This window comes from Zonotrichia albicollis, chromosome 7, assembly GCF_047830755.1.
Source record: "Zonotrichia albicollis isolate bZonAlb1 chromosome 7, bZonAlb1.hap1, whole genome shotgun sequence".
Classification (NCBI taxonomy): Eukaryota; Metazoa; Chordata; class Aves; order Passeriformes; family Passerellidae; genus Zonotrichia; species Zonotrichia albicollis.
In genome coordinates this window covers 41,804,529-41,830,821 of record NC_133825.1, presented here as the reverse complement: position 1 = coordinate 41,830,821, position 26,293 = coordinate 41,804,529, and the positions used below count along the sequence as shown (strand labels likewise).

The window sequence follows — 26,293 nt, the reverse complement described above, 5'->3', positions numbered from 1 at the left end:
TGGGCATCTTAAGCACAAGTTGTTAAGTAAAACACTAAAATGAACATCACTGTTTTAATATGAGGCTGTGTGATCTTTCGCCTCCTTACAAATGTGCCAGCAAGCAAGATTTTACTTGTAAATTAATTTTTAATGTATTTTGGCGATTATGTTTTGGCGCTTATGAGGGATACTTTGGGGAAACTGAAATATCGACCGATTTCCTTTGTTTCTAGCAGAAATACACCCATTCACCTCTGTCCCTTGAATAAGATTGGGCTTTGCAATTACTGTCTGTTTCATTCTGCTTAAGCATTGCTGAAAATAAAATGAAATTAAATCAACTGTAAGAGAAAGCAACTTCTTGTCTCCAAAGTTTTGAAATGACTGAACCATCTCATATTTAATAATTCAGACTCAGTCCTTTAAATTTTGTCCAGGAAAATAAGATGCTCTTTATATTTCAAAGATGTCTTCACAAAAGTCTGCAGTACTGGATTTTCTGACGCAGAGTGATTATAAAACCCCCTTTTGTTCTCATAACTTCATGATGTATATCTATAACTCTTTCTTGTTTGTGAAGATAAGACTGGCCTTGTCTCTCTAAATGCCTTTTCAAAGGAAGATTCACAGTTGTTTGACTTTTGATCTGTGTGGCAACTAGCTCGACCACCTGCACTGGGTTTGAGCAGTTACTGAGCTTGCTTTGTACCAGCTTATGAACACAGCAAGCCTTTGACACCAGAACAAGCTGATGTGTGAATACACCAATTTACAATGTAAATACAGGGTCCAACAATATGGGCATCTTTAATGACCAAATGTGTAAAGTGCATATATTGTTTACTGATTATATCATTAAATAAAACAGATGGCTCATATTCTCCATCCACCTACAGTGGATTAAAACACAATGGTGTAATAGTCTGGTAAACTGGTAATGTGAAACATTGCTTTGTACTGGTGTAGTAGCATAAATAGCTGTTCACAAATGAGCTACAAAGCTCCACTGCCACTAAGAGTAATTAGCTTAAGGCAGTACTGAAAGAATGCTACCTTCACAATCAACACGTGTGTGCCATTCACGCTGAAAACTGCATCTGAAAAATACAGCGGTGACAGAAAGTAGCAAGGAAGTTTCTTGGCATGGATAAAGAAGACCATATGCTTCCCAACATCCAGGCAAGATTGGACACACTCAGAATCATGTTTCTCAAACAGTTCCCTATTTAAACGCATTACTTGTGGCCACGATAAGCATGTCAGAGAAACAACAGTGGGTGTTTTTTTTCACTTGCACAAGCATTTTTATCAGGAGGAAAGTGGGGAGTGTGTGCAAAAATAATTTTAAGATGCAATTTTTTCTTCAAGAAGAAAAATTAGTGTTGCAATCTTAAACTATCAGTAGATCTATAAAATAAGTAAAAGAAAATATGAAGACTTTGCTCGAACTCACAGATGTTACAAAAACCTTCTAGGCTACACTTTGGTTAATATAGCAAATTCCAAGCTAAACAAGAGCTCTAAGGTAATAAATGCTACACAGTGAGATCCCACACAAACTATTTTAGAGCTTCACAAATGTTGCAGAGAACATAAATAACACTATTTATAGCAAAATAGTTTTTCTCTGTCTTTCTCATTTTTCTTAATTTCCACACTGATTTTTCTTTGCCTTCTTGATTAGATTCAAGTCAAAGAACCATAGAATGGCATTGGTTGGATCTTCCATATTAGTTAAAGAGCCAGTCAGAATCAGGAAATTTTCATCCTTCCTATCACCAAGTCGACTAAATAATCTCTCACTGCATGGCCACACTTTCTCATTCATGGCTTTTTTATTCTTCTGAGAGATGCTCAGCAGGTCAGTGATGTGTGAACATTTCTTTTGCAGACTTTTAAAGGTCCAATACAACATATTACATGCTACCAGGGATATAAATTCTTCCTCAGTTTTGGTATTGTCCCACAGCAGCACTAATTTATCTGTACCAAAGTGAGTGATACCCCAAAGTCATAATTTATGGCCTTCTTTGTAAAACTACAATAATAACAGCAACAGCAACTACAAAACACCACCCACCATACCCCAACCAAGGTTTGCTCAAAATTAGAGTTCCTTGTTCAACATTAGGGCTAGGGATGAGCAAACCACTCACACAACTGTGACTGGCAGATTCAGGTCCTGGGTTTTGAGGTAGAACATCACTGACTTGGACACAAATTGTACTCAGCTGAGTTTTCCTTTTCCCAGTTGTTGGTCACTTAATCTCTTATTAGCCAGAAGTCTGACCTACTACTGGACTGAAAATGATCTAGACTAAAGTTATTAGCTGAAAGATCTGCTAATAAGGACAAGATCCTGATATCACATCAGTTTTACACCAGTTGGATCACTTCATTGTTTTCTTACAGATAAAGCTCTTAATGTGCAACCAGAATCACGCTGGAAAGCCAAATTAACTTTGCTTTTATTAAAAGTCAACAATTTTAATCAAGTGTGGCAAGAAAAGTGCCAAGTGCCACAGAAATCATACTGAGAAGGCACAAAGGAGCTTTTTTACCTGACAGAAGACGAGGCAAATTAATTTGCATTCCTCCATTTGTTTTCAAACACTATCTCTGTCCAAAATACTGGTTTGTCTATGGGCACACATAGGGTGGGAGAAATGAGTTAAAATCATGTTTGTTTGGCAGAGTTACTGTGTTTTTCTTTAAGTGTTTGGTAAGTGCTACCAAAAAAGTTAAATCTCAGTCTTTTGTAATTTTGTCTTGCAAATGTTGCTTTCAGTCAGCATAGTATGCAGTCTAGTTTTAGTCCAGATATGCAACTTTATGAGAATGATTTAATTTGGATGTTTCTATTTGCAAAGCTCCAGGACATGTACACATGAAGCTACTGTTTGGAAAGGCTGAGCTTTCAGGATTTGCCTATTAGAACAAAATCCAACTCTTCTATTTTGACATTCCTGTATCCCATCATAAGGCTTGGCTTGATGAAAACTAGAAACTGTAATTTAATTCCGTACACTCTTATTTATGTTCTTTAATTCTTGAAAGGTTGAGCAGAAATTTCTTTCCACAGCACAAGTCACCAGAAATCGCCTCACATGCACCACCACATAAAACAACTCTGCCTACACAGGAAAAAGGATTTGGGCTAAACATTAGGGAAAATTTGGAAATATCTGACTGAAGAGATGGGGAATGTTGATCAGTGGAGAACAGACCAAACAAATATCTGTCAGGATTAAAACAGGGTCAGTCAATCCTGCCTTAACACAAAAGGATGAACTTTTCTGAAATAATTTCCAAGGTGGTTCTATTTCCTTTGGTAAATACATGGATTAAAAGGAAGTGACCCAGTGGCAAGATATCATAGATACCTTGTGTTCAGAAAATGTTACATTTGGGAATTTATGGCTTAAACACTCTGAAGTAAATGGCATGTACAAAATTCAACCTATATTGTTCTTCCACAGTTATAGTGTGAGTAGTGTCAAGAACACGATCCCTAATCAACTACTGGCCTTAAAGAGTTTGACTTAATTGATTTCTGTCTCCAATTATTTCAGCAATTACCAATGCCAGCTTTTGCTAACAGTTTCTCTCCTTCACATAAACAACCATATCATATCCAAAACATGTTCCCTACCTTCACCATTCCTGAACATCACATCAGAGAGAACTCATCCTACTCCTAGCAACTACTGCAGGAAAGCCCTGCATTGCTTATGCAGATGTAAGACATGGCTTCTCAAGGAAGCATGTTGTGGGATACCTGCTGTGGCTCAGACAGGACAATGCTGGCTGTGAAATGCCTTTTGTTTCACTCCTGACACTGTGAACCTTTTTAGGCTCTAGCTGCTTAATGGCAGTCAACATTCCCAGTGCAGAAAAGAACCACGAAGGGTTACACAATACTTAACCTATCCTGATGCTTTACATTGTTGGTATATGCAGTCTAGGACTAGCTAGGATAATTATCCACTGGGATCCTGCTTTCCTGCAGAAACACAACTGTGTGTTAATGTTCTTTCCAGCTGTTCAGCTGGACATGAGTAGACAGAAGGGGAGCAAATGAGATAGCAATTCCAGATGATAGAAAAGAGGGAATGAAGGGGATGGAACAAAGACCATTGTACACTTCAAAAAGGAATGGAAAAAGAGAATTAGAAATGTGGTCTGAAGAATGCTGAGAACCCTGCTCATAATGGACATAGTGTAGGCAGCCTAACATGTGGATAAAGCTTTCCAACAATCTGAAAAATAAAACAATGCTACCACATAAATGCTCTTACCTCACTGAATGAGGGACATCCCCTTCTAAAGCTGTCTGGGCACAAGGAGATTAAAACACTGACTTATTTTATCCCATGCATTTAAGTTACTAGATGTGAAGATCAATCGTGATGTTCCTTTTTTCTTCCAGGTTTGAAGAAAACTTAACTCTGTATCACTTAGGTTGTTAGAGATGAAGGTTTGCAAAGGCTACGGTGGCATTAAACTAATCCCAGCTACATGCCTGCAATGTTGAAATTGGTCCCTTTTAAAGGCATTCAGTGCCTGTGGCCTGGAACTCTCCACGTACACTGATGGCTGGTGGTTAAATAGCAGCTCAAAAGACTTCTGCACCCTCCATGGTGCATGGGCTGAACAGTATCTCTAACACTGAATGAAAGTAGGGCAAGATTTTTCACAAGTATTGTGGAAACAGCAGAAACAACACCATCTAAGAAAGATGGGTAAGGTTTAGAAAATGGCTTTCCATTGATTATTAAAAATAAGAAATGCATCTTACATGCATCAAATTACATCATACCTAAACTAAGGACAAGGAACCCATATTGTCCCATACTATTTTAAAATATTTGCTGTTCAGACCTGGAGGTACATTTCCTGTTTTTTGGTTGGACCCCTAATGATGAAGAATGCTCACCCTTGGGAATTTTGCTGACGACACATTTATGTTTTCCAGATGTTTTGTCCATCACTTCAACAAAGAAACAAGGTTTCTTTTCAAAGTCAGAGACAAAGCGAGGAACAACTAGGTACTAATTAATGCCAAAGTTTAATCTGGAATAACAAGCAGTATGTTCTTCATCCAAGGACTAGATTGTGATTAACATCACCACAGAACTTATCAGTTTCCTTCTGAAAAGATTCAACACCTCATAGTTGATAAAGGCTAGCTGCATAATGAAACACAAATGTACAATAACACAAGAATCAAGTAACTATATTAAATGCTCAAAAGTCAGAAAATTATAAAAAAAGTTCTTATATTGACAGTAACAAGCACTAAAATACACTATGCATATTTTACAGCTTCCAGTTAACAACAGAAATATTAAGGACATGATTTGCAAGGAGCACAATAAAACCTGTGTTGCCCCAAGAGATGACCCAGAATCATTCTGCCACTTATTCCCCCCCTTATTCAGTCTCCCTCAAGTTAAAGAACTTGCTCCTCTGGTTTAAGTTAACCATGTGCTTAAATATGCTCCTGAATCAAGGTTTAAATTACTGAAGTAAACAACTGCAGCTGTAAATATTCAACATGGAGCAGACATTTTGCTTGAGGATTTACTGTTTCAATCATTTTTCAGTGTAGAAATACATCTTGAATTAAAAATAGAAATATATGTACAAAAAAGTTGCTGAAACAATTCCTACTCAAACTTCTTTTGGCTTGAGACCAAATATCCTGGAAAAAGGAACTCCTCTATTAGCATGAAAACAAAGCAAATGTAGCTGTATGTTAAACTCCACTCTGGATTGGTGATACAAAGACCTGTCTTCAGAAAACTGCAGAGACTCAACAGTCATGGCCAAGTATCACTGGAACAGGCTTTAGCTCAGAAGAAAATCAGTTTTTGTCATGGACTTTTGGGGATGGAAACAGAGATTGGTAGGGAAATAGGGGAAAAGGCAGTGGTAACACTCACTCTTTGTTTGGGTTTGTGTCCCCACAGGGACATGACTGTCCCATGACTGTCCCTGCTGCTCTTCAGACATATGGAAATGTGGGCTTTGTAGCCACGCAAGGAGGCAGAACAGACAATCTAAACTTTGCACATCTCTAGGAGCCAGAGGAAGCAATAAAGAAGTCCTGTGCACACACTGCTGAATGGCCATGGCCAGGTCAGTGGGTGGAGGCACAGCACCCCATGCCCTGCTTCAAGAACTGCCCCACACAGAGTGTCCCCTCAGCCCAATGACCACAACATCCCCACTGCTGAAGCTGTATGAGAACTGCTAGAAAAAACTGCAATCCAGGCCCAAATTCTGAAGGCCAATTCTGAAAATCACTTCTGCTTAGGACCAGAGGCAATGGACACAAGTTGGGTGCTGGGAAATTTTAGTGAGGTACCTGGAGGATTTGCTTATCTCAGCTGCTACTGGAACAGACTGCTCAGACAGACATTGGTATCTCCAGCCTTGTAAGTGTTTGAAATGTGACTGGAGTAGAGTCTGAGCAACCTACTCTAATGAGACTTGCTTGGAACAGGAGGTTGGACCAGATGACCTCTAGGGGTCCTACCAACCTAAATTGTCCTATAATACTGCAAAATGTTGAAAAATACTGCAAGGTCTAAAAAAGTAGAACAAACTTTGACTAGCAGTGATGCAAGAAGCAGAACTCCCAAAATTTTCCTGGAAAGAGTGAAAAAGCTTCACCAGAACTCTCGTTTCATTTCTGACTGCAGTTATATTGGTCATGCAGCTGTTGGCAAGCCACACAACTTATTATCTGAGAGCTGAACTGAACCTTTACTGCCTCATTTCTATCAGGCAGAGGTAGTGTCTCTGTCCTGCTGGGAATCAAATTTTAAAAGTCTGTTTTATAAATGCAGATGTGTTCATAAGCTTCTCAAAACATCATTGACAACAATTCAGAACACTGAAATCTGAAGATTAGAAGAGTATTTTTAACACAAAAATTTCCTGGTGAACCAGACAGGATAAAAAGTTGTTCTAGAGTGTAGCAGCCATTCTTCTAAAATATTTTCCCGCAATTCGAAGGGGGTAGACAGAACTTATCTGCTAATTGAAAAAAGATTCAAATCTACTGAAATTTTTATCTGGTTACTTTTAGGTTTGTTTGTTTCCCACTGGGCTGTGTGTGGCTTGGAGACTTTCCAAATTCTTTTCTTATAAGCTTTTCTAGCCTATTGGCTTAGGATATGGGCAAAACCCTGAAGATATTCCAGAACACATTCTTTTCTACTTCTTTCTAGCATACTGTGCACTCCCCAGTTCTCACTGGGGTACAGGCCAAGGGATAGAGACCTGAGACAACCCATTCCAGTGCCTCACAGACAAAAACTGCACACTTCATCTAAATCCAAAAATCAATTCCCTCTCTAAGTTAATTTTCTGAACCTCCATGGCCCATCATTGCACTCACAATAAAGAATTTCTTCCTAATATCTAATTTAAACATACTCTCTTTCAGTTTGAAGCCATTCCCCCGATCCTAGTAATGCCATGCCATAAGAGGAATGTATTAGCTTAATAGAACCTAAGTAGTTTCTACAGAAAAAACAAGACCATAGAGGTATAGGTTATTTTTATGTGAGAATACTTACAAACACTTATTACAAAAATACTTTTACCCACATACTCAAAATATTGTGAGACAACAAATTCCAGTACATAAGGCTGGGTACCTTACTGCTGGAGCAGCAAACGGGGATGGGAAATCCTGTCCCTATTATCCCACTGATTTCCTTAGTGAGCCATGGCCACCTACAAAACCTGTCTCAGCTTTTATTCCCCATCTCCAAAACATTTTATGCACAAACACATGGCCAGGGAATTTAGGTCATACAAAGGCAGTAATTTAGCCCTCTAGCTATCTAAATACATGATCTCTTAATATATTCAGCCAGATTCAAAAGAGATGCTGCTTTACCTTTCCCAGACAGTAAAATTATAAAGAGTTAGGTATTAATTTGCAGTACAAAGTTGTTAGCATGGCATATGATTTCAAGCATATCAGCAAATATATATTGTGGGAACAGCAACTACATTGAGCAATGTTCAATTTATCATTACCTTTTCTGTATAATATTGATGTAGAGATGGTCCTCCAGTGTTTTATTTTATTGGTTCCAGTAATTATGCAAAATATTGTGTGGTGTGTACTGAAGTATGCAGAAATTAGGAAACAACTGCCAATCTGTGCAACTGTATTTATTTAATACATGCTGATTTCTTGGGGTCTGTATTTCATTATTATTCTTGTAACTAAACAAATTGGGATGATGCTGAGGGTGGGATAATGCTAGACCCTTCTACCCAACAGTCACAAACAAATTAAATTCACTGTAGTTCTATCAATTACGAGATTTTAAACAACATCCTGAGAATTGTCTACTGAAAGCTGCTTCTCTGCTGGCATTGCTTTTGGCACATTTACCTGACCTGAGCTTAAATCCTAACCTGCCTTTCTTCTAGATGGGTGACTCAGCTCAGCATTTTTGTTGAAGAACAAGGAAATCCAGGGCTGTTCTGACACAGAAACATGCCATCATGGTGTTCAACTACATAATCCCTTTGTCTGAAAAGAAGAGCCCAAGTCTATCTCAGAAAGATCGTATTTTTCATTTGGCTTATGGAACACTTATAAACTAGGACTCCTAACTGTGAATCCAAAACACAAAACAAAGTCAAAGGTTACAGCATATGTTTTTGTTTCAGCTTCTCCAAATTACTTGCAAATATATTCAAACACAATATGAGGAGATACTTTATTTTATTGAAAATAACAGACTACAGGGTGCTGCAAAAAAGGCTGGGGTACCTCAAGCATAAACATGGAAAGAATACATTGGTTTAGAAACCCATAAATCCTTATTTGAATCTGCCAACCTGAAAGCCAAGTAAAGCCCGAAAAAACTATTTTTCCTAAATGCTATGTCTGATTAAGCCATACTAGTAAATGACAGCTGAACTTTAACATTAATATGATATTATTTAAATAACTGCATGATTTTTTTTACACTAAAATGATGAATGATTTTTGGACAGCTCAATTGACATAAAGCAAGAAACCCCTTTAATGAGATTTGACAAAATGGAGACATATGCAGAATATTCGTTACAGCTCATGTCGCAGAGCCCTTCCAGGGGAGACTTGGGTTTAGTTGGTGTCTTTTCTTTTCCTTCATTTTTTTTATAGTTTATTTTGATTGTCTACAGCCACTGAACCATCCCTTTCAATTGCCACTTCCTTCCTCCATGGATTTTAAATTTAGCTTGTGTCATTTACATATTACTCTTAATCAGAGAATTTTATGTGTTTCATTTTGGAGTTGGAATTGTAAGAAATCTGTGGAATGAAGGCATCATGTCCAGTCACTTTAACCTTTGTCAATCTGGTATACAAGGAACTAACAAAGGTATTTTTCTGAGGAGACTTATGGAGAAATAAAGCTTGTGCTAAACAACAGCTTATAAAATTCCAGTTTTCACATTTCCTAAGCCAAATGACAAATCAACAACTCTGCTAAAATTTTCTCCTCTTTTTTTCCTTTTTTCTTTTTTTTTTTTTATAAGCAAAGTGCATTAAGCAAACACACAACATAAAAGCCTGTGGCAAGGGTAATTTCAGACTGAACTCTTCAGAGGATGCACTAAACTCCTTTAAAACTGTGCTGTCTTAGCACCCAGCACTGCTTATTAGAGGGATGCTTTTCTTCTTTAGGAAACTGAATATGTACAGAAGCACACACATCACAGAGAAGCTCAGGTGCTGCCTCACTGGGTAAAGAACACATATCCAGTGGTGCCACTAATTCAAAAAAATCTGTCTGAGAATGCACCCATGCAAATTTAAGAGGACAAATAATCAGTGGATAACTCCCTCCCTTCAGTCCCACACAGAGTTTTAGGACATTTTCCTTTTCATATCACCTCATTTTGATCCCAGGGACAATTTTCATAACATTGAAAGTGTGGAAAAACATGCTAAAACCACAAGGGTTGACAGTGTGTCTGTCCCATCTATTTAGGTAGAATTGATAATTTTAACCTTTTCTCTGCACATAAATTTATGCTGCCCCAAAACATTTACAAACTTTCTCATTTTAACAGGCAAAAAACCCCCTCAAGATGCAGAAATCACTCAAGAAAAGGAAAGACAGAAAATCATCATCAAAAGATCTTAATTTTAGAACACATCCAAACCCCCACCATGTTTTAGAACGTCCAAGACCCCCACATAAATACAAAGAAACAAATATGAGAAATCATTACACAAGAGCTATCCTTCAGGTTCAGAACACTCTTTCCATAGGAATGACAAAGCCTTCTATCATACAAAGACCTTCTACACAGCAGTCTGGGTGAAAAAATGTCAGGTACACCAGCAATATGCTGAGATTGAAGTAAAATTGAAAACAAAGGCACGGAGGGAGAGAAGAAAAAAAGAAAGAGCAGAAATGTCCCTACCTTGGCCTTACCTTCGCAACATTCCCGTCAAAATCCTGGAACTCTTCCCCAGGTTTGCATCTGCTTCTCTAAGCTGGGGAGAAAAGAATCCCATTAAAGGTAAAAGGCACAGGCAGCCCAGTCTGTACAAAGGACAGAGGTTTCTGCAGTCATCTATGTCTGCAAGCTTCAGGGTTAGCACACAACAAGCTTGTAAAGCCACCAAAGCTCTGAAATTTAAAAATATCTTCTCTTGTTTTCACTTACATAAATATGAAACCTAGACAAGGGAAGTCATTGAAGCAAGAAAGGTGAGTCAGGATAAAGAGCAAAAGCTTTACAAATAAAGGGTTGCAGGTAGAAGCTCTGTACATTGGAATCCATAAGTCCCACGTGTGTGTATATTGTTTGTGTACACCAGTGAAAGGATCAAGGGATGAAGAGACAGCCATGTTCCTGATGCTTTATGAAAAGAAAGCCATATCTTTCTTTCACTGTCTTTCAAAGACTGTAGTTAAAAGAAAGAAACAGAAATACAAAATATATCACTTTAGCAATTCTGTAAGATAAATATGTCTATACTGCCCCTTAAATATAAAACTTGTACTGACCTTACAGCAGCCACCTGTGGCCTGGGTGCTCAAATGCTTTGTGTATAGTATATGCACATGTACAGAAGAAACAGCTGTACAATATATATGGTGGGTTTTTTCATGTAAGGAACTCTCACTCACTGAAATGACCATTTTTGTAGTTTATTAGGACAAAGGAAACCTACAGTTTACAGCTATACCTAATTAGCTGTCTTGTTCTACAGCTCTCAAAACATTACAAAATAGGTAAAAAATGAAATAGAGTAGATGAAAAGTTATGAAGCAATTGAACTTCATGTTTATTATTTCTATTGCTTTTTAAAAGGCATTAAAATGGCCCCTCTCTTTTTGTGTTTATTAGGAAATCTAGAAATTAGAAGATAATAGGAAGAATGGAGTTACTTTCCTATCACCTCTTCTCCCACTGGCAGCTAGAAGAGAGACATCTTTTGACATTTTAGGCATCTTGGAACCAGTGGGACATCAAAATCTACTGTAAAAAGATAATGTAATGATTATGACTATTTCAGTTATGAAATAGCAGATACCACTGTTTCTAACATGCCCCAAAACACAGCTGTGTGTATATACATAAAAACCTTCTTCTCCTTGTGAATGCCGAATATTTACCTCTTCATAATCAAATGAGATTGAAAGGATTACCTGAGCCATTGACTTCTTACTGAAAAAACTTTGTTGTAGTAGACAAAATGCATCCTGTGTTTCAAATCCATCAAGACAGTAACACTGCCAAGGAGAGTGGCAGTCTTCCAATAACAAATCACCTTCACCATAACAAACCACTATTATATCTTGAATATTTGAACAGCAGCAATATTAAACCCAGTCTCTATTCTGGAGCACAATACTGTAAATATTTGCTGGCAGATTTAAGGCTTATTACTGGAATCAGTAGGTGATGCGACAATCAGTGTCACATAACCTTTTTGCATAAATTTCCTCCTTATTCTTCTAAAAGCTATTAAGAAAATACCACGTAGAAGCTGGGGCTGGATAACACCAATCAAGTCTTGCTCTTAGCAATATCTTATTCAGTGGGAAGGCTTGCACTAACTCTCAGATCTCTGTAATTATGTGCTATGATGGAACAAAGATGAGTATTATATTCCAGGGAGGCCATTCCCTCATTTTTTCCTGATTCATCTAGACAATTCAAGCTCCAGAAAAGCAGTTTAGCCCAGTTTGACACAAGTAACAGCAGAAAAAACGTCACAATAATTTTTAAAAGGCTCATTAAAAAGCGAAGTTCTTATCTATGCTAGAAGGGAATCTGAAGTACAAATGTATGCTTTACATCGGTCTTTTATTATTCATAAAGATGCATTTAACACTTGGGGCTTCTCCTCCCTTTTCACAGAAAAGTAGCGCTCTCCTTTTTACCATTAAATGTTTGATCCTAACTTTCCTCTCTTGCTGCAGGATTCTACCTGACAGCTAGAATCAGCGCTGATAGTTAGGAAGGGGAAGCTGAATCTTAGGGGTTTGACAAACTCCTCTAAGCAAGACGACCTCATGTTTTTATGGTAATAAAAAACCCACAAAATAAGCAAAAGAAACATTAAAAAAGAAACAAACACATACACAGATAGTTGGAAGATCTCTAGCTACCTCCCAAGAGAATGCTAAGAAAACACCTTTTCTTCTAGCTCTGGCAGAGAAAAAAAAAAAAAAAACTTGAAGAGTTTCAAACTGTAAGTTTGTTTTTATTTAAAACTGAATTATCTGAATGCAGCTCTTCCACCATTTCTTTACCAATGCCAGCATATCACAGAAGTGTGGAATGGAACTGGTGGAATGTGAACCTCTTAACCAGCGTGTGTTTCACAGAACTGCTGTAGTGAAAACATTTTCAAACAGGCTTTGATGTTAGCAGTGGCAAATCTATATGGTTTTTAAAGATAATATTAAGAATACTAATGAGAAAACAGGAAGATGAACAAGATGCTGACATTGATATCTTGTCTGCCTTAGACAAATTTTGAGGTTTCCTAAAAGATGTTGCATCTTTTAATGTCCTGTATAATCCAGCTAACCTATTTGACTTGTAGCACAGCTTTTATCCCTTCTCTTTGTCTTCAGAAGAAAATATGAGTTTTACTCTACAGACAGGAAAATTCATATATGTAAATTTAACCATACCATTGAGACATGAGTTTATTTACATTTTGCTTTTAAAAAATAATTGTCCTAATTTTCTTAACATTGAACTGTTAAACCTGACCATCATACTCATGGTGACTATTTCATTCCAGAAGACAAGTTTATTCCCTGGTTGATAATATAATAATTCCATGTATTTAATGTACAGCTATCATGCATTGATAAAGCTCCCTCTGTTTTGATCTTTCAAAATTTCTAGAAAATGGAAAGCTAGCTAAATTATCTAAGATCTCCCCTGAATGTTCATCTGAGTGCACATAGACAGCTGGAACAGGTAGAGCCATGTGGCTCCACTGGAGAACTTTCTGAATTCCCTGAAGAAAATATTTTAAGTATTTTTAAGTATTTAAGTGGCTTCTGATAAAAACCTTGGAATCTGAGATCTTCCATTACGACAAGAGGTTTTTTCCCTGCATTGTGGTGGAGTATGTATGTACTACACTTTCCCAGAATATCCTTCTTATTTTTAATCTTGCTCTTTGCATCTTACAGGTTTTGCCTTCAAAGAAATTTGCTCCTCAGGTGGAAAGCAATGAAAAGGAAAAGTTATGCTATGAACCATGCATATATTGAGTGATCAGAACTACATCCCTGGGATATACAGGATCAGCAGAAAGGAATACATGGCATTAATCTCCATTGCCTAGGTTTTATTTGTCCAGCTAGAAACAGAAAAGCATTTCAGACTCAGCAGTCACTGGGGATATAAGAAGTGGAGGTGAAATATAACACCAAGTTGCCAGAACAAAACTTGGTCAATCCTCACAATTCTCAGTTACATTTAGTGATCTAGCTATATTTAGTGTTTTAAAGTAGTTCATGCCCAGCACTTCAGAAAACAACTGGTACAGCTGGCAGAAAATGCCACATTAATGCTGTTATAGGAAGCTTTACTAATCAAAGCTATCCAAGTGAAGAAACTCCCTGGGACAGATAAAGGAGTTTTTTTAAAGTGCCACTGGTCAGTTAAGAGATATGTGGGAGAACCTGGCTTTGCAAAAAATTGGTCACTTGTGAAAAGTGTCTGAACAAGAGGTCATGGACAGAAAGTCCTGGTTCTGTGAGCAGAAACCAGAGACAGAGAGTTTCCACATGGGTTTCCACATGGAAGTTCAGAGAACTTGTACACATTGGATGGGATGGGCTCCTGAGCATCTTCATTAACTCTGCACAGTGGAGCTGATCCCCATGGAAGCCCCAGGAGCCAGAAGTCGCACAGATATGTGGCCTTGGCTGCAGAGACAGAGTAGAAGCACCTGCTCCTCACACAGACCTGCCCCAGGGGCTGTTATTTGCATCTGCAGCTACAAAGAGTAAGGTTGCTCAACTATTAGAAGCCCATTTATCATCCTGAACTGTCTCATAGGAAGCCCAAGAAGTCATTGGAATGGACAGCATAACAAACCCTTCAAAGGACAGAACACTGACCTAACTGTGATGGTGACAGAAAATTTGCTCCCAGCAGCAGATTTGGTGACTACAGAGTGACTCCCCATCAGAGAGACGTGGCAGAATGGGGCCCATGTAAGACACTTTGCAAGTTCTTCATTGCAGATGGTGATTATATCTCATCTGGATTATTTTTGCATGCACAAAGAACTTGCCCAATGCAAATAAAATGCAGAATCAGCAATTACTTATTATCAAACTTACCCTCTCCCGAGCCCGCTGGATCTTCTCTCTGTCATGGCTGAGGTTTTCAAGCATCTCCTGTCCAATCTGCTCTGCATTAAAAAATGAAAATGTAAATCGTGAAAAATACAGCTTGTGACTGCAAGGCCTTAAAATGCCAAGTTAGATTCTAACAAGAGCACTTAACACATGTGGTAGCCTAATCATTCCTCCTAACTGCAAAGAGGAATGCATCATTATTTTAAATTTTAAGTTTTTCAAACAACAGAAAACTGAAGAAGCAAACCAAACCAGAAACTGTCCCTCTGCAGTCTCTTGAGATTGTCTACACCCTGGGAATTGATGCTGACCTTTGATCTGTGAAACAAAGGCAAGAAGACTTTCAGACTTGCTCTAGATGCTGGGTGCTCATACTTCCTATCTGCTCCTTAAGCCCAAGGAAGTCAGTAAGCCTTTGCTAAAACACCAGCCATCCTTGTACATCTAAAGACACAGAAGTCATATTAGAAGAAAACCTCTCTCACTGCCTCTCAGCATTTACCATTGATGCTTAAATGAAAGCCTTTTCAGGCTCAGCCCAGTCACTGGTGTGTGCTTTGCTCCACCATGGACTGTTTCTGGCTGGCTTAGAGATAGGCTGTAATCTGCTGATGTTTTCAAGAGCAGACAGAGACATTAATTTATAGTCATCACCGTTTGTTTACACGGGGCTTGTTTGCTTCCGCAGCTTATGCTGAACCAAAGGTTGCAAAATTATCATGGAGAGGCCTCAAGATATGGTACAAAGACAACACAAGATGCCAAAACTTTACTCTTCAAACAGCTTCAATCAAATGCTTCTCTAACACTGAAATATTAGCAGCAAGTACAGAGGAGAGATTTTAATCTTCAAAGCTCTATAGAAATATTAAGGAATCCTTCCTGTATTTCCCTGAAGGAGAAAAATAAGTTAAAGCATTCCCATTTTACAGATGGGGAAGCAGGCAGAAGGAGCTGAAGCAGCTGTAGCTTTGCCTCAGGACACACAGCACGTGTGAGACAACCAGCATTTCTGTGCACATTCATTTAGGGTACTTAGCAGGTTTACAAGAGATACGAACCAAAACAGTACAACTACAAAAATATGGCTTTTTCCCCCCTAAACAACAAAAAAAGTGCCTTGCTTTTGTTTTGGTGAGAGAGTGGGATCCTAAATGTCATTATTCAGGGAGTCTTCAGAAATGGATCATTAAAAATTCAGCAATATGTTAGTAAACAAAATTATGGGGTTTTTTAATAGATAGTCAGTCCATTTTCAAGGAATAATCCAAAGTAGAATCACCTCAAACTTTAAAAGTTTGAGACAAGCAATGTTATTTTTAAATCCATTTAACACAAGGTACACAGTCTGCCAGATAAAGTCGGAGGAAATTCATTACATATATATTTCTCTATCAGTTGCCAAGTACAGTACAAGTAAGATAAATATTTCCTCTGACCACAAATTGACATCCTCATTATGCTATCTTGTCCCTCTTGGCTCGCTGCTCTTTACTTTTAGCTGTATATACAATGCCTCCCAAAGGTGAAATGTGGTAAGATACATGGGTTTGGAGTTAAAAAGGCTGCACAGTGCAGTGCAGTTACACAAATGGCAGCCTCAGAAAGTGATTCACAAGAGCCTTGCTAATGTTTGCATGTCAAAGGACTTACAGGATGGAACTATACTGTGCTTTTCCTCATTAAAGCACTCAAAATACTGTAACACACAAACAGAAATATGTGTTCAATATAATCCAGGGGAGAAAAAAAAACAACAAAGCAAAATCTCTTAAAAGAGAGAGGAAAAAAATAAACAAATTACCAACCTAGTTGCATGAGGTGAAATGATAAAAAGTGTATTTAGTGCTAAAAATTACATGTATGTTTGCAGACATAAAGGAGTACGAGGTACAGATCTTCCTTCAAAGGAATAAGTATAAAATACATGGCTAAAATGGTTTTGTATCTCATGAACAAAGCTCAAAAATATCTTTGTAGGGAACAGTTTTATTTTTATTACACCAATTTTTAAGCAAGTTACTGTGGGTTTGTATATTTTTTTTTCATCTTCTTCCTGTCAGTGGCAAGTTCAGACTCTTAGCTTTTTATAATGATTGAGTTTATTTTCCAACCATCAATGTGACAGCAGCATCAACTGTAAGTGAGGGTAAAACACCGTCACTTTGACGAATAGTGTATTTTCCTCTCATTGTCGATGACTGAAGACATCAATAAATAAGGAAGGAGAGCATGTCAGCCAGAATATCACAGAATGAATTGTTGATATGACACTTAGGGATTAAACCTTCAGCCATGAAGTTCAACCTAGCAGAGGGGTCTGAGAACTGAGATAGTTGCGTTTCTTCCCAGCAGCCTCTATAGATAAATAATTGGACGGATCATCAATTTTACAGGAGTAGCTTTACTCTACATGCACTTTTGTTGATGATCTCTGGCCTTTTTTGGGCTAAAATAACAACATAAGTTGAACAAAGAGATAGGACGGAGATAACATAATCTCACAGTAAGTTTGCAAACATAAATTGACACCTTTATCCTCTTCATATCCTCATTCTACTCAGAAAATTCACTGATGACAGTGAAACTTGATTTTTAGCTGGAAGGTCAAGACAGTCGAACAAAAATATTATTACACAGAGAAGATAAAGACTTCTCAATGAAGACATGTCTCTTCACTTGGTTTGCAACTGAAAGCACCTGGGACTAGGAAAAATGCAGCATTACCCCACAGTACAGCTAATTACAAGCTTGATATAATTGCTTTCTAACATTTTTCAGGTTTCCCCACAACTCTGATGTTTTCCTTCCAGTTAAAACATTCATCAGTGTGGCAGATTCATGCTTTTAGTGCAATGGTGCTGCATGGATCTTCCCAGCCTACTTATAATGCAAGTCATTGAAGAAGCTACAGTTATGCGAAAAGGTCAGGTTTGTAAGATATACTGTAGTGCAGATGCATGAATTAAGACCAATATACAAACTAAAGGGTGTTGCCTGTTGGCAGTAATGGTGTTATTTCCACAGAATCTTAACAATGTCAATTATTTGGGGATTATGCCAACCTTTCCCTTGTTTTGTACGGACAATGTTCAGTATGGTGCAGTCCCAAGTCCTTCCAAAGACTGAGTGGTGCTGCCTCTTCAAACTGAAATTCCCAAAGAGATGCATAAAATTATGTTTTAAAATTACAGCTAAACTGTGTGAAGCAGAAGGGTGAATGCATTTACATCATTATTATCTGTGTACTGACAGAGGGCAAGAATATTCGATAGAGCAATTATCTCAGTCTTAAACAATACTGTGATGGCCAGAAAAAAATATTTCTGAAAAAGTACATAATGTTAACAAGCATCATCCTTAAATGGTGAATGCTAAAATCCACAGCTCTAAATGTATTCTGCCCTAAAGGGTTTTTGAACAAAGTATAGGAAATCATCTTCTTTAGTGCCAAGCACTTCAAAGATGCCATGTTGTGAGTCCAACACAAATGGTGCCTGGTTCTATGAGACTATGTAATGCAAGAAAAATATAACATTTCTTATCCTAAAACACTGAAATGAATCAGAGGAATGAATATAACTTTCCTCACTTGAAGAACAAAACCAACACCCCCCAAACATAACAAATGCAAACCTAACTTCCCCCTTCATGTGTGCACAAATTGGCACATGGCTTTCAACAGTTATGCTGAGATAAACCAAAAGACAATGATCACTTCTAGCAATGATCTGCACTCCTGAATAAGCCCTTTCTTTGGAATTTGCTTGTAACCTGTATGCAGTATTTATACATACAAATTGTAATTATTTAATATGTGGTCCACAGAGTTTAATTTCTAATACCTACACACACATCAAGAATGTAAAATAAGTTGTGCTTTACTGGTTTCTTTTACTTTTTTTGCCTCCAGCCATTTAAGAATTTATGTACTTTATCAGCTAAACTGATTCTGAAAGAGCTTTTTCTAATCACTCAAGTCAATAATACTTTTTTTGCCCTAAGAATGACTAACATATTTTGAAGACAGACTCCCTATTTTTCTTTTCATATGAAAAATAAAATAATCCAACATAGTTTATAGAGCACTTTTTCTCCCAAAGTGTACCCTGTGTGTTTGCATATATATGTATGTACATATATATATGTGTGTGTGTGTGTATGTGTGTACATATAAAAGTGTCCTAAGATGCAGCAGATATCCTGATATGATTTAAAATACAAAAAAAACCCCTCAACTTAAAAGAAATAAAATCACAGATAGCATGCCTGGATGTATGATTTGCTCAGTCTCATGATATATACAATGAATGCATCTGAGCTATGTAATAAGAGGTTGGAAACAACAAATTAATTTAACTGGTAAAAACAGAAGATTACGTTAAAAATCAAGATGGCTGTTCTACAGAACCATGAAATACACTACGAAAACCACTGTGTGCTGACCAGAGTAGAAGTGGGGAACAGTTCCAGGCTGAGATCCTCAGCCCTGCCCAGTGAGCAGTGCCATTTGGGGAGTGCAATTTTGTGTGGTCTTTGCACAGAGGCATTGCATGCTCTGAAGATATAGCAAAAGCTTATACAGGAGTTTCAGAAACTATGCTGACAGAGGCTGGGGCTTTTTTTTTTTTCTTTCCTAAAGCCACTCCATTTTGGACAGGTTAAAAGTTTTGATTTTAGGAGACTAGGATAAATCATCAAGAGCAGTGTCTGGGAAAAAATACTAGAAAGTGTTAAAAGCTCACTGTTCAGAGGTGACAGCAAGCAGATTTACAAACTTGGAAAATATAGGTTGCAGGAGTTGAAGAATTCAGGGCTGAGTTGAACACCTTACACTTCTGACAGCAGAAAGTTAATAAAGAAAGTGATGACATATCTTGAAGTATAGGGACACAGGTAAAAGTCCAATAAACTCCACAGTTCACAGCTGACATATATTTACATTGAACAGCTGATACGATTAGAAACAGAAGGATTTAGATCATTAAGGGTGTTAAAAAACAAGTACAGGGTAATACAGATAAATGAAGGGTAATGTAACAGCCATAAGCCAATGGAGAAACAAATTGTAGAGCATTAACTGAACAGTGAAACATGAGTTAGTGCTCAAATGCCTCAAGAATCTGCCATGAAGATGTTAATCTGCATGCTGCTAAGTGGTCAATTAACACAATAAAATAAAAATTAGCTACTTTTTATAAGGATTAGTTGGCTTCTTCAGCAGAAGCAAATGCCATACAGGTGGAAAGAACACCAACAATCCACAGCATTCACCAAGGACATGCAACACTTCCAGAGCTGTCAGAAGTTCAGTTGCAAGAGAGGATAAAAGAAGTTGCCCAGTCTTACTGTGGAGGCAAGTAACATCTAAAAATACCTCCCAAACTTCCAAAGTCCAAGATGTCCACCAAAGTAAAAAATACCAACATTTTTCAAATGAAAAGGTCTCCCTATAAGCTATAATGGATGTTCATGAAATTATTTTTATTGGTCAAGAGCAAAAGGGGTTGGTTGAGACTGAGGTCGGAGAAGCCAGAAAGAAAAACATCCAGAACACCTAATCAGAATTCAGTCTTTGTGTTTTGTTCAAAATAAAGAAGAAAAGATATTTGAGGAAGGTGCCACATGCCTTTAAGAACAAACTGGGAGCATTTCACAACCAACGCCTCCCATGGTCCAGGCCTGGTTTGTCCTTTCCCAGTAAAAAAATAAGAAAAGGCAGATGAATGAGAAGAAATAGGATAAAGAAAGAAGAAAGATGACAGACCTAGTAACTTCACCTCCAGTTGCTTTTTCTCTTTCTAAAGTTTCATACCTTTTCTGAAATCCTAACTTACATCAATCTGCTGGTAAAAAACAAGTCATTTCTCACTAACTGATGTATTTTTTTTCTGTCTACTCCCATCACCAATCTAGCTGAGCTCCCTTACTAACATCCTCACAGCAACATTCACAGGAGGTGGCAGACTTTGATTCTGCTGAGCACTTGTCTACATTGCAGGCTGGCCATTGTTCTTGCCATGCCCCAGCCCAGCAGTGCCTGTCTGCTCCAAATTCCTCCCATCACATCTTCCTCCCCATCCCTCTTCCTTCAAGTAAGTTCTAAGGCAAAAAAAGAAATCTTTCCTTGGTGCATCAATAAGTAAACAACTTGCTACCCCCCTTTCAATCACTAATAATATACCTAAAGTTGGTAGCCAACCCTCAGTGTCTTCTTTTGCTACTTTTTAAGTGTTCCCAGGATGGAAGAAGCCCCTGCTCGCTCAGAGCTTGGTGCAGGAATGGGAGATGCTTCACTGCAGTACTGCCAGTCTTGAACTTGTCTGAAAGTGGTTCAGCAGGGGAGAGTATTAAAAATCCTGATTGCATCTAAATTAAGTTGAAGAAATACACTTTAGCCACAAACTGACATTTAATTAAACTTGTGACTCCAAACAGCACTGAGATGACACAATGGTGATCTTTGGTTCATCTAAGGCTGTATTCATAATCATTATTTAATCAAAAGTGCTCCACCATCTACCCAGTTTGCTATAAATTCAGAGCAGCACAAATAATTACTTTGGATTCTGTATTACTGGTAATTTTAAAGACTTAAAATGTGCAGGTAGGGAGCTGGCAACTTAAACTCCTGCATAAGCAGCTTGAGGCTTGTAAAGTTGGCCCTATCTCTAGAGCTGATCCATTCTTAAAGCAGTAAGTGCACTTCAAGACACAGAGCTGAGCACAAGATAGGTGAGACAGGCTATTAGCCAACCAGCAAATACAAAATAAAGTTACATTATGTTTTTGAAAGAGAAGAAAATGTTTTGAAATTCATGAATAATATTCATTGAAGGATATGCTTTAAAATTGAAGAGTGGAGTGAGAATTTTTTTCCATCTTATTTAATTACATAACCACTACATACCACAGTATATTACATTTAGGCAGCACAATGATGAAGAATAAAAACTCCTACTTAAATCTGTAAGCACTGGAAGAATTTATTAATTTTTCAGATTGATTCTTTATGATCCATTTATGTAGCTTAAACATATCAATAGTAACGAGAGTGTTTTGCAGTATCTCCTCTGGACATCAGCAGACCTATGAGAAGAGTATATCCTTCAACTGTTTCAACCTGAGAAAATGCTCCTTGAAGCAAAAAGCAAAGTTATCATCAAAAAGTAAAGCCAGAACCAAACAAAATTACATTTGGGCTTGTTCAGGTTTCTCCCAACATCCTGATTTACCAGATTTATCTTGGATCTACAGGTCAATTAGAAAGTCAGGAAAGCTGCCAACATGAACAAGAAGTCTATGCCTGTTTGATCTCTAATACTTCCAGGAAGCTAAGAGTGTTTTAACCTTTCTTACACTGTTCAGAAATACATCTTAAATGTGAATGGAACTATCTCCTGCTGTATTCACATTCATATTTAAACAACAAAAGCCAGAAATAAAATAGCACCCAGACATTAGAAAAATAAAACAAACCTAGAAGCTGATTAATAAATAATGCTTAAACACATTGACCAAAAAGTGCAGAGGTCTGTGCATAAATAAAGCATTCTGTAAACAGTGTGTGGATATAAAAATATAAATGTATAAACTTTCTTAAACATGGTAAAGCCCACGAAGCAGGTGAACAGCTCAGCAACCTCAGAGCTGGCTTCAGTGCAACTCACTCTTTGAATACGAATTAGCAATGGGTAATAGCAGCATATTTATGAGGCCTTTTGCCTGGTCCTTCTCTCCAGTGAATGCTGTATTATTCATTGCGTGTGCCCTGACCCCAGTGCGCTCCTGTTCTGACAAATCATACTTGATTAAGACAAATCTTTATTAGTTAGCTAGTCAACTTCCCCATTTATCATTTGCAAATCCCATTCTCTTTTTCAGGTACAGTAAAAAAAGTAACTGAAACCAAAACCATTTTTTCTCCGTGTAAAATGAAATGCTTGTTACAGCCAGTAAGTGCAAACTGAAGCCTAGAAGTCAATAATAGACGATAAAATAAAGCTTTAACAGGCATAAATTACAAATGGGGCAAAACTCTAACAAAACAGTGTGCCTTGGATAGCCAGAAGAAACATTAATTAGCTCATTCTTTCAATGTTTCCCATTTTTTTCACAAACTGAATCCCTCAAAATCTAAATGCCATAAAAAGAAATGCATTGCAAAGTTGGAGGATGAAAGTACTAAAGTATAAAAATTAATAATAGAGAATGCTGAAGAAAAGTTATTGTTCAAGGTTTCTACCAATACTAAAAAACATCTTTTAAAAGGAAGAAAAATGAGTACCAAATTACTGATGAAGATTCACTTTCCCTTGTAAATGCAGTTTCTCTCCAAAGAGATGGCAATTTGGAGAGGAAAAAACCCTTTCAAGACAATGTTAGAGTATTTATTGGGCAATTTACAACCATGTGATGTGCAGCGCACAATGGTTTTGTCATGATGGTGGTTTTGCTTGCAGGGAAGAATGTTTCTTCCACCAGGACTCTGGAGATCTGAAGCCGCTTCTTGGAGATGAAGGGACAGGGACAGAGGGAAGGGACAGTCTGTAGCTTTTTGGGCTGGCTGCTGTCCAAGTTCCAGCTCTACCCCAGAATTTTATTCTCTGGAAATGTTCACTTGGCTGTGTTTTTGTCTGGTGATGAACTTAAGTAGATTGTGCATTTTATTGCATTTTGAATTTTGTTTTTCTACATGGTGATATTTATACCCATTAATTAGAATCCGTGTTCATTTGAAATATACAGCAATTTAAAAACCTGCACCAAAAGGACAAAACATCAAGATAAACATCTTGATGCTCCTTACCCAGAACACTTCTTACAGCTTTCCTCCACTTACAGCTTCCCATCTCAAGCCATTTTCCTTTGTTTTTTGTTTTGTTTTCTTTTTTTTTTTTTTTTTTTTCCTGCAGGACCAATGCAGCTATGGATTCTGCTGCTTTTTCACACAAATGAGCTAAGTGCTAGTTATTTCCATCTGCAATGTTGCCTTTGATTACACACAGACTATTGCTGAGAAAACCACTGCCTCACTAAGCCCACAGCAAGGTTCAGAGGGAACAATGAAAAATACTTGATGGCCTTGCAAATCAGTGTTATCAGGAGGTATACAAAAGGGAAAGAATCCAGACCAATTTTAAAATCCTGGTTGAATTTGCAGGACTATATGTATATATATGCATACATATAAATAAAATTAAAACATCTCTGTCCTTGTACTTGTAAAACAAAGATATCTCTTCTGGAAATTGCTGAGATGGAAAAATAGACTATCCCATAACGGAATTTTTACCGCACTCCTCAGAGCATACTGATATTTCAAGATCAAGTTAAGCTCTTCAGATGGTGTTTCAGAGGTTGACTTACATGGCACCTTTATTGCATATAGACACAATTTGTTTCTAAGGCATCCCTGCTAGGAAAAATTGTTGAAAAACCTGATTTTTCAGTACGTGCCTAAGATGACAAGTGTGATTTCTTCTGATGGAGCAACCCAGCAACACTTATGAACAGTTTTGGCACCTGTACATTAGACTACCACTACATGACTTGATTTAGGGCAGATCTGGAGGTTTTTAAACACAAACTGCTCCAGAATAGAGCAGTTTCCTGCATGGGGCAGCAGCTTCTGCTTGGATGCTCCCAAAGCAGCAGCCTGGAGAGCTCCAAGTGTCATCCTCGCTACTGGAAATGGTCTTTGGGTCCCCAAGGATTTGGGCCAGGATGACCAGGATGCTGCTGGGTGCTCCCTGGGCTCAACTCAGCTGGCACAGACACGGGCACTGGAGGTGCCCTGGAGCAGGGCTGGCAGCTGAGCAGGCCCTGTGGGGATGTCCCAGGCTCAGGTGACATCTCCTCCCTCTCCTGGTCTGCCACACTTGTCAGCATGTAGGACAACCAAAGGCAAGGGTGGTTTGCTGTGGGACGTCTTTAACAAATTTGTGGGGCTTGTTGGCAGGCCACTGTTAGAGTTTATTTGTGTGGATGGTCTCTATGCTGCACACACAATGGATTTTGTGTGCTTTTCTTTGCTGTACCTTAATTCTTGATTTCTAAAAGACAAGCATGAGTAAAACATTATGTCTAGCAGCCCTTAGCCCAGACAGTAAAGAGACAAATATCTGGATTTTCTATCATGCTCAAAGATCAAGAACACAGGGAGGCAAGGTCAGATTTGAGAAAGGGCCCCAGACTGCTGGGTTCTGTATTTGAAATGAAGTCATGCCACCTATGGGCAGGTACCATCCAGCCCAACATCCTCACTGACATTACAGACCTGAGCCCATGGCCATTTTCACATTTTACTGCTGTTTTGGATGCCAGTAAAAAAAAAAAAAAAAAAAAAAAAAAAATTGATCTTTCTGAAATTTCTTCAAGCAATCTTTAATGTTGCAAGATAGGAATTTGAGAGAACAGAACTGAGTGTCTCAGGCACTACTGTACCCCTGGTAAATTCTTGTCCCTGCCTCCCTGGATCTAAAATGGGTGTGAAGGAATCCACATTAGTCAAACAGTGTGTAACATTAAAATAATAATTTTCCTATGGAAGGCATTTAAATGCTGCACTTAGCTTCTTATATATTAATTTTCATTACAACTACTAGTTTGAATACCATTTTAACTGAAAAAAAACCCCAAGATTAGAAATAATTTTTAAAATTAAATCTGAAGTTGCCCACTCTCCTCAACTACAGAACATTATATTTAATCTAATAAGGGGGTTTTAGATTATTCAAACCCCAAAATATAATTATCCCATGATCTATTTAATTGTTAAATTATTGCAGTATGGCAATGTAATGCAAACACCCAGTTTACAAACATAACTTTGCTGGAAATTCTCAAGAAGTGTTAAACCGATGTCAGTGTCTCAGTAATTTCGCAGTTTAAAAACAGTTAGAAATGTAATGACTACACTGCACTTGATTAAAGCATTTACAGCTCTAATCAAAAACTGACAGCAAGATCAAAGATGTTAACTTAAATCTCTCTTCTAATTATGTTTAAAATGCCACACCTCAGGCCTGTCTCTCCTCTTCTTTTTCAAACCAAATTCTGCTTAAGAAAGATCTAACACTTCTTAACAGTTCATTATCCAATAAAACTATTCAAAGCTTAAAAGCAATCTACACAATTAGTCAGGACCTCAGGGAGTCCACCGGTAGTCTTTATTACAGGGCTTCATATTAAAACACCTTAATTATATTTGTCAAATGGATTTCATTAAAACCCATCGTCACTTTAATTTTCATATTTTGACAGTGCTGGCATAGCATTATTACCACCTGCCAAGCTACGAACTACAACAAAATTATCAAATTCCTTCAAATACTAAGCAGTTTCTTTTTGTACCTGACCAATGATTTCCCTCTTTTTGGTGAATGCACCATAATTAAGAGGAATAATTAAAATTTCATATTCAAGCAGCT

General features: G+C 37.7%; 1 protein-coding gene across 4 annotated transcripts in view; it reads right to left on the bottom strand.

Moving 5' to 3' along the window:
* The window catches only part of VTI1A (vesicle transport through interaction with t-SNAREs 1A), a 258,683-nt gene that overhangs the window by 88,922 nt on the left and 143,468 nt on the right, over positions 1-26,293 (bottom strand). For 2 of the 4 annotated variants that reach the window (XM_074545233.1, XM_074545232.1), the window contains 2 exons: positions 14,844-14,914; positions 10,438-10,510 (listed from right to left, as the gene is read on the bottom strand). In XM_074545233.1, coding sequence (XP_074401334.1) covers positions 10,445-10,510; positions 14,844-14,914 — 137 coding nt within the window. In that variant the 3' untranslated portion in view covers positions 10,438-10,444. The remainder of the gene's footprint in view (positions 1-10,437; positions 10,511-14,843; positions 14,915-26,293) is intronic. The other 2 variants (XM_074545231.1, XM_074545230.1) reach the window with 1 other exon arrangement.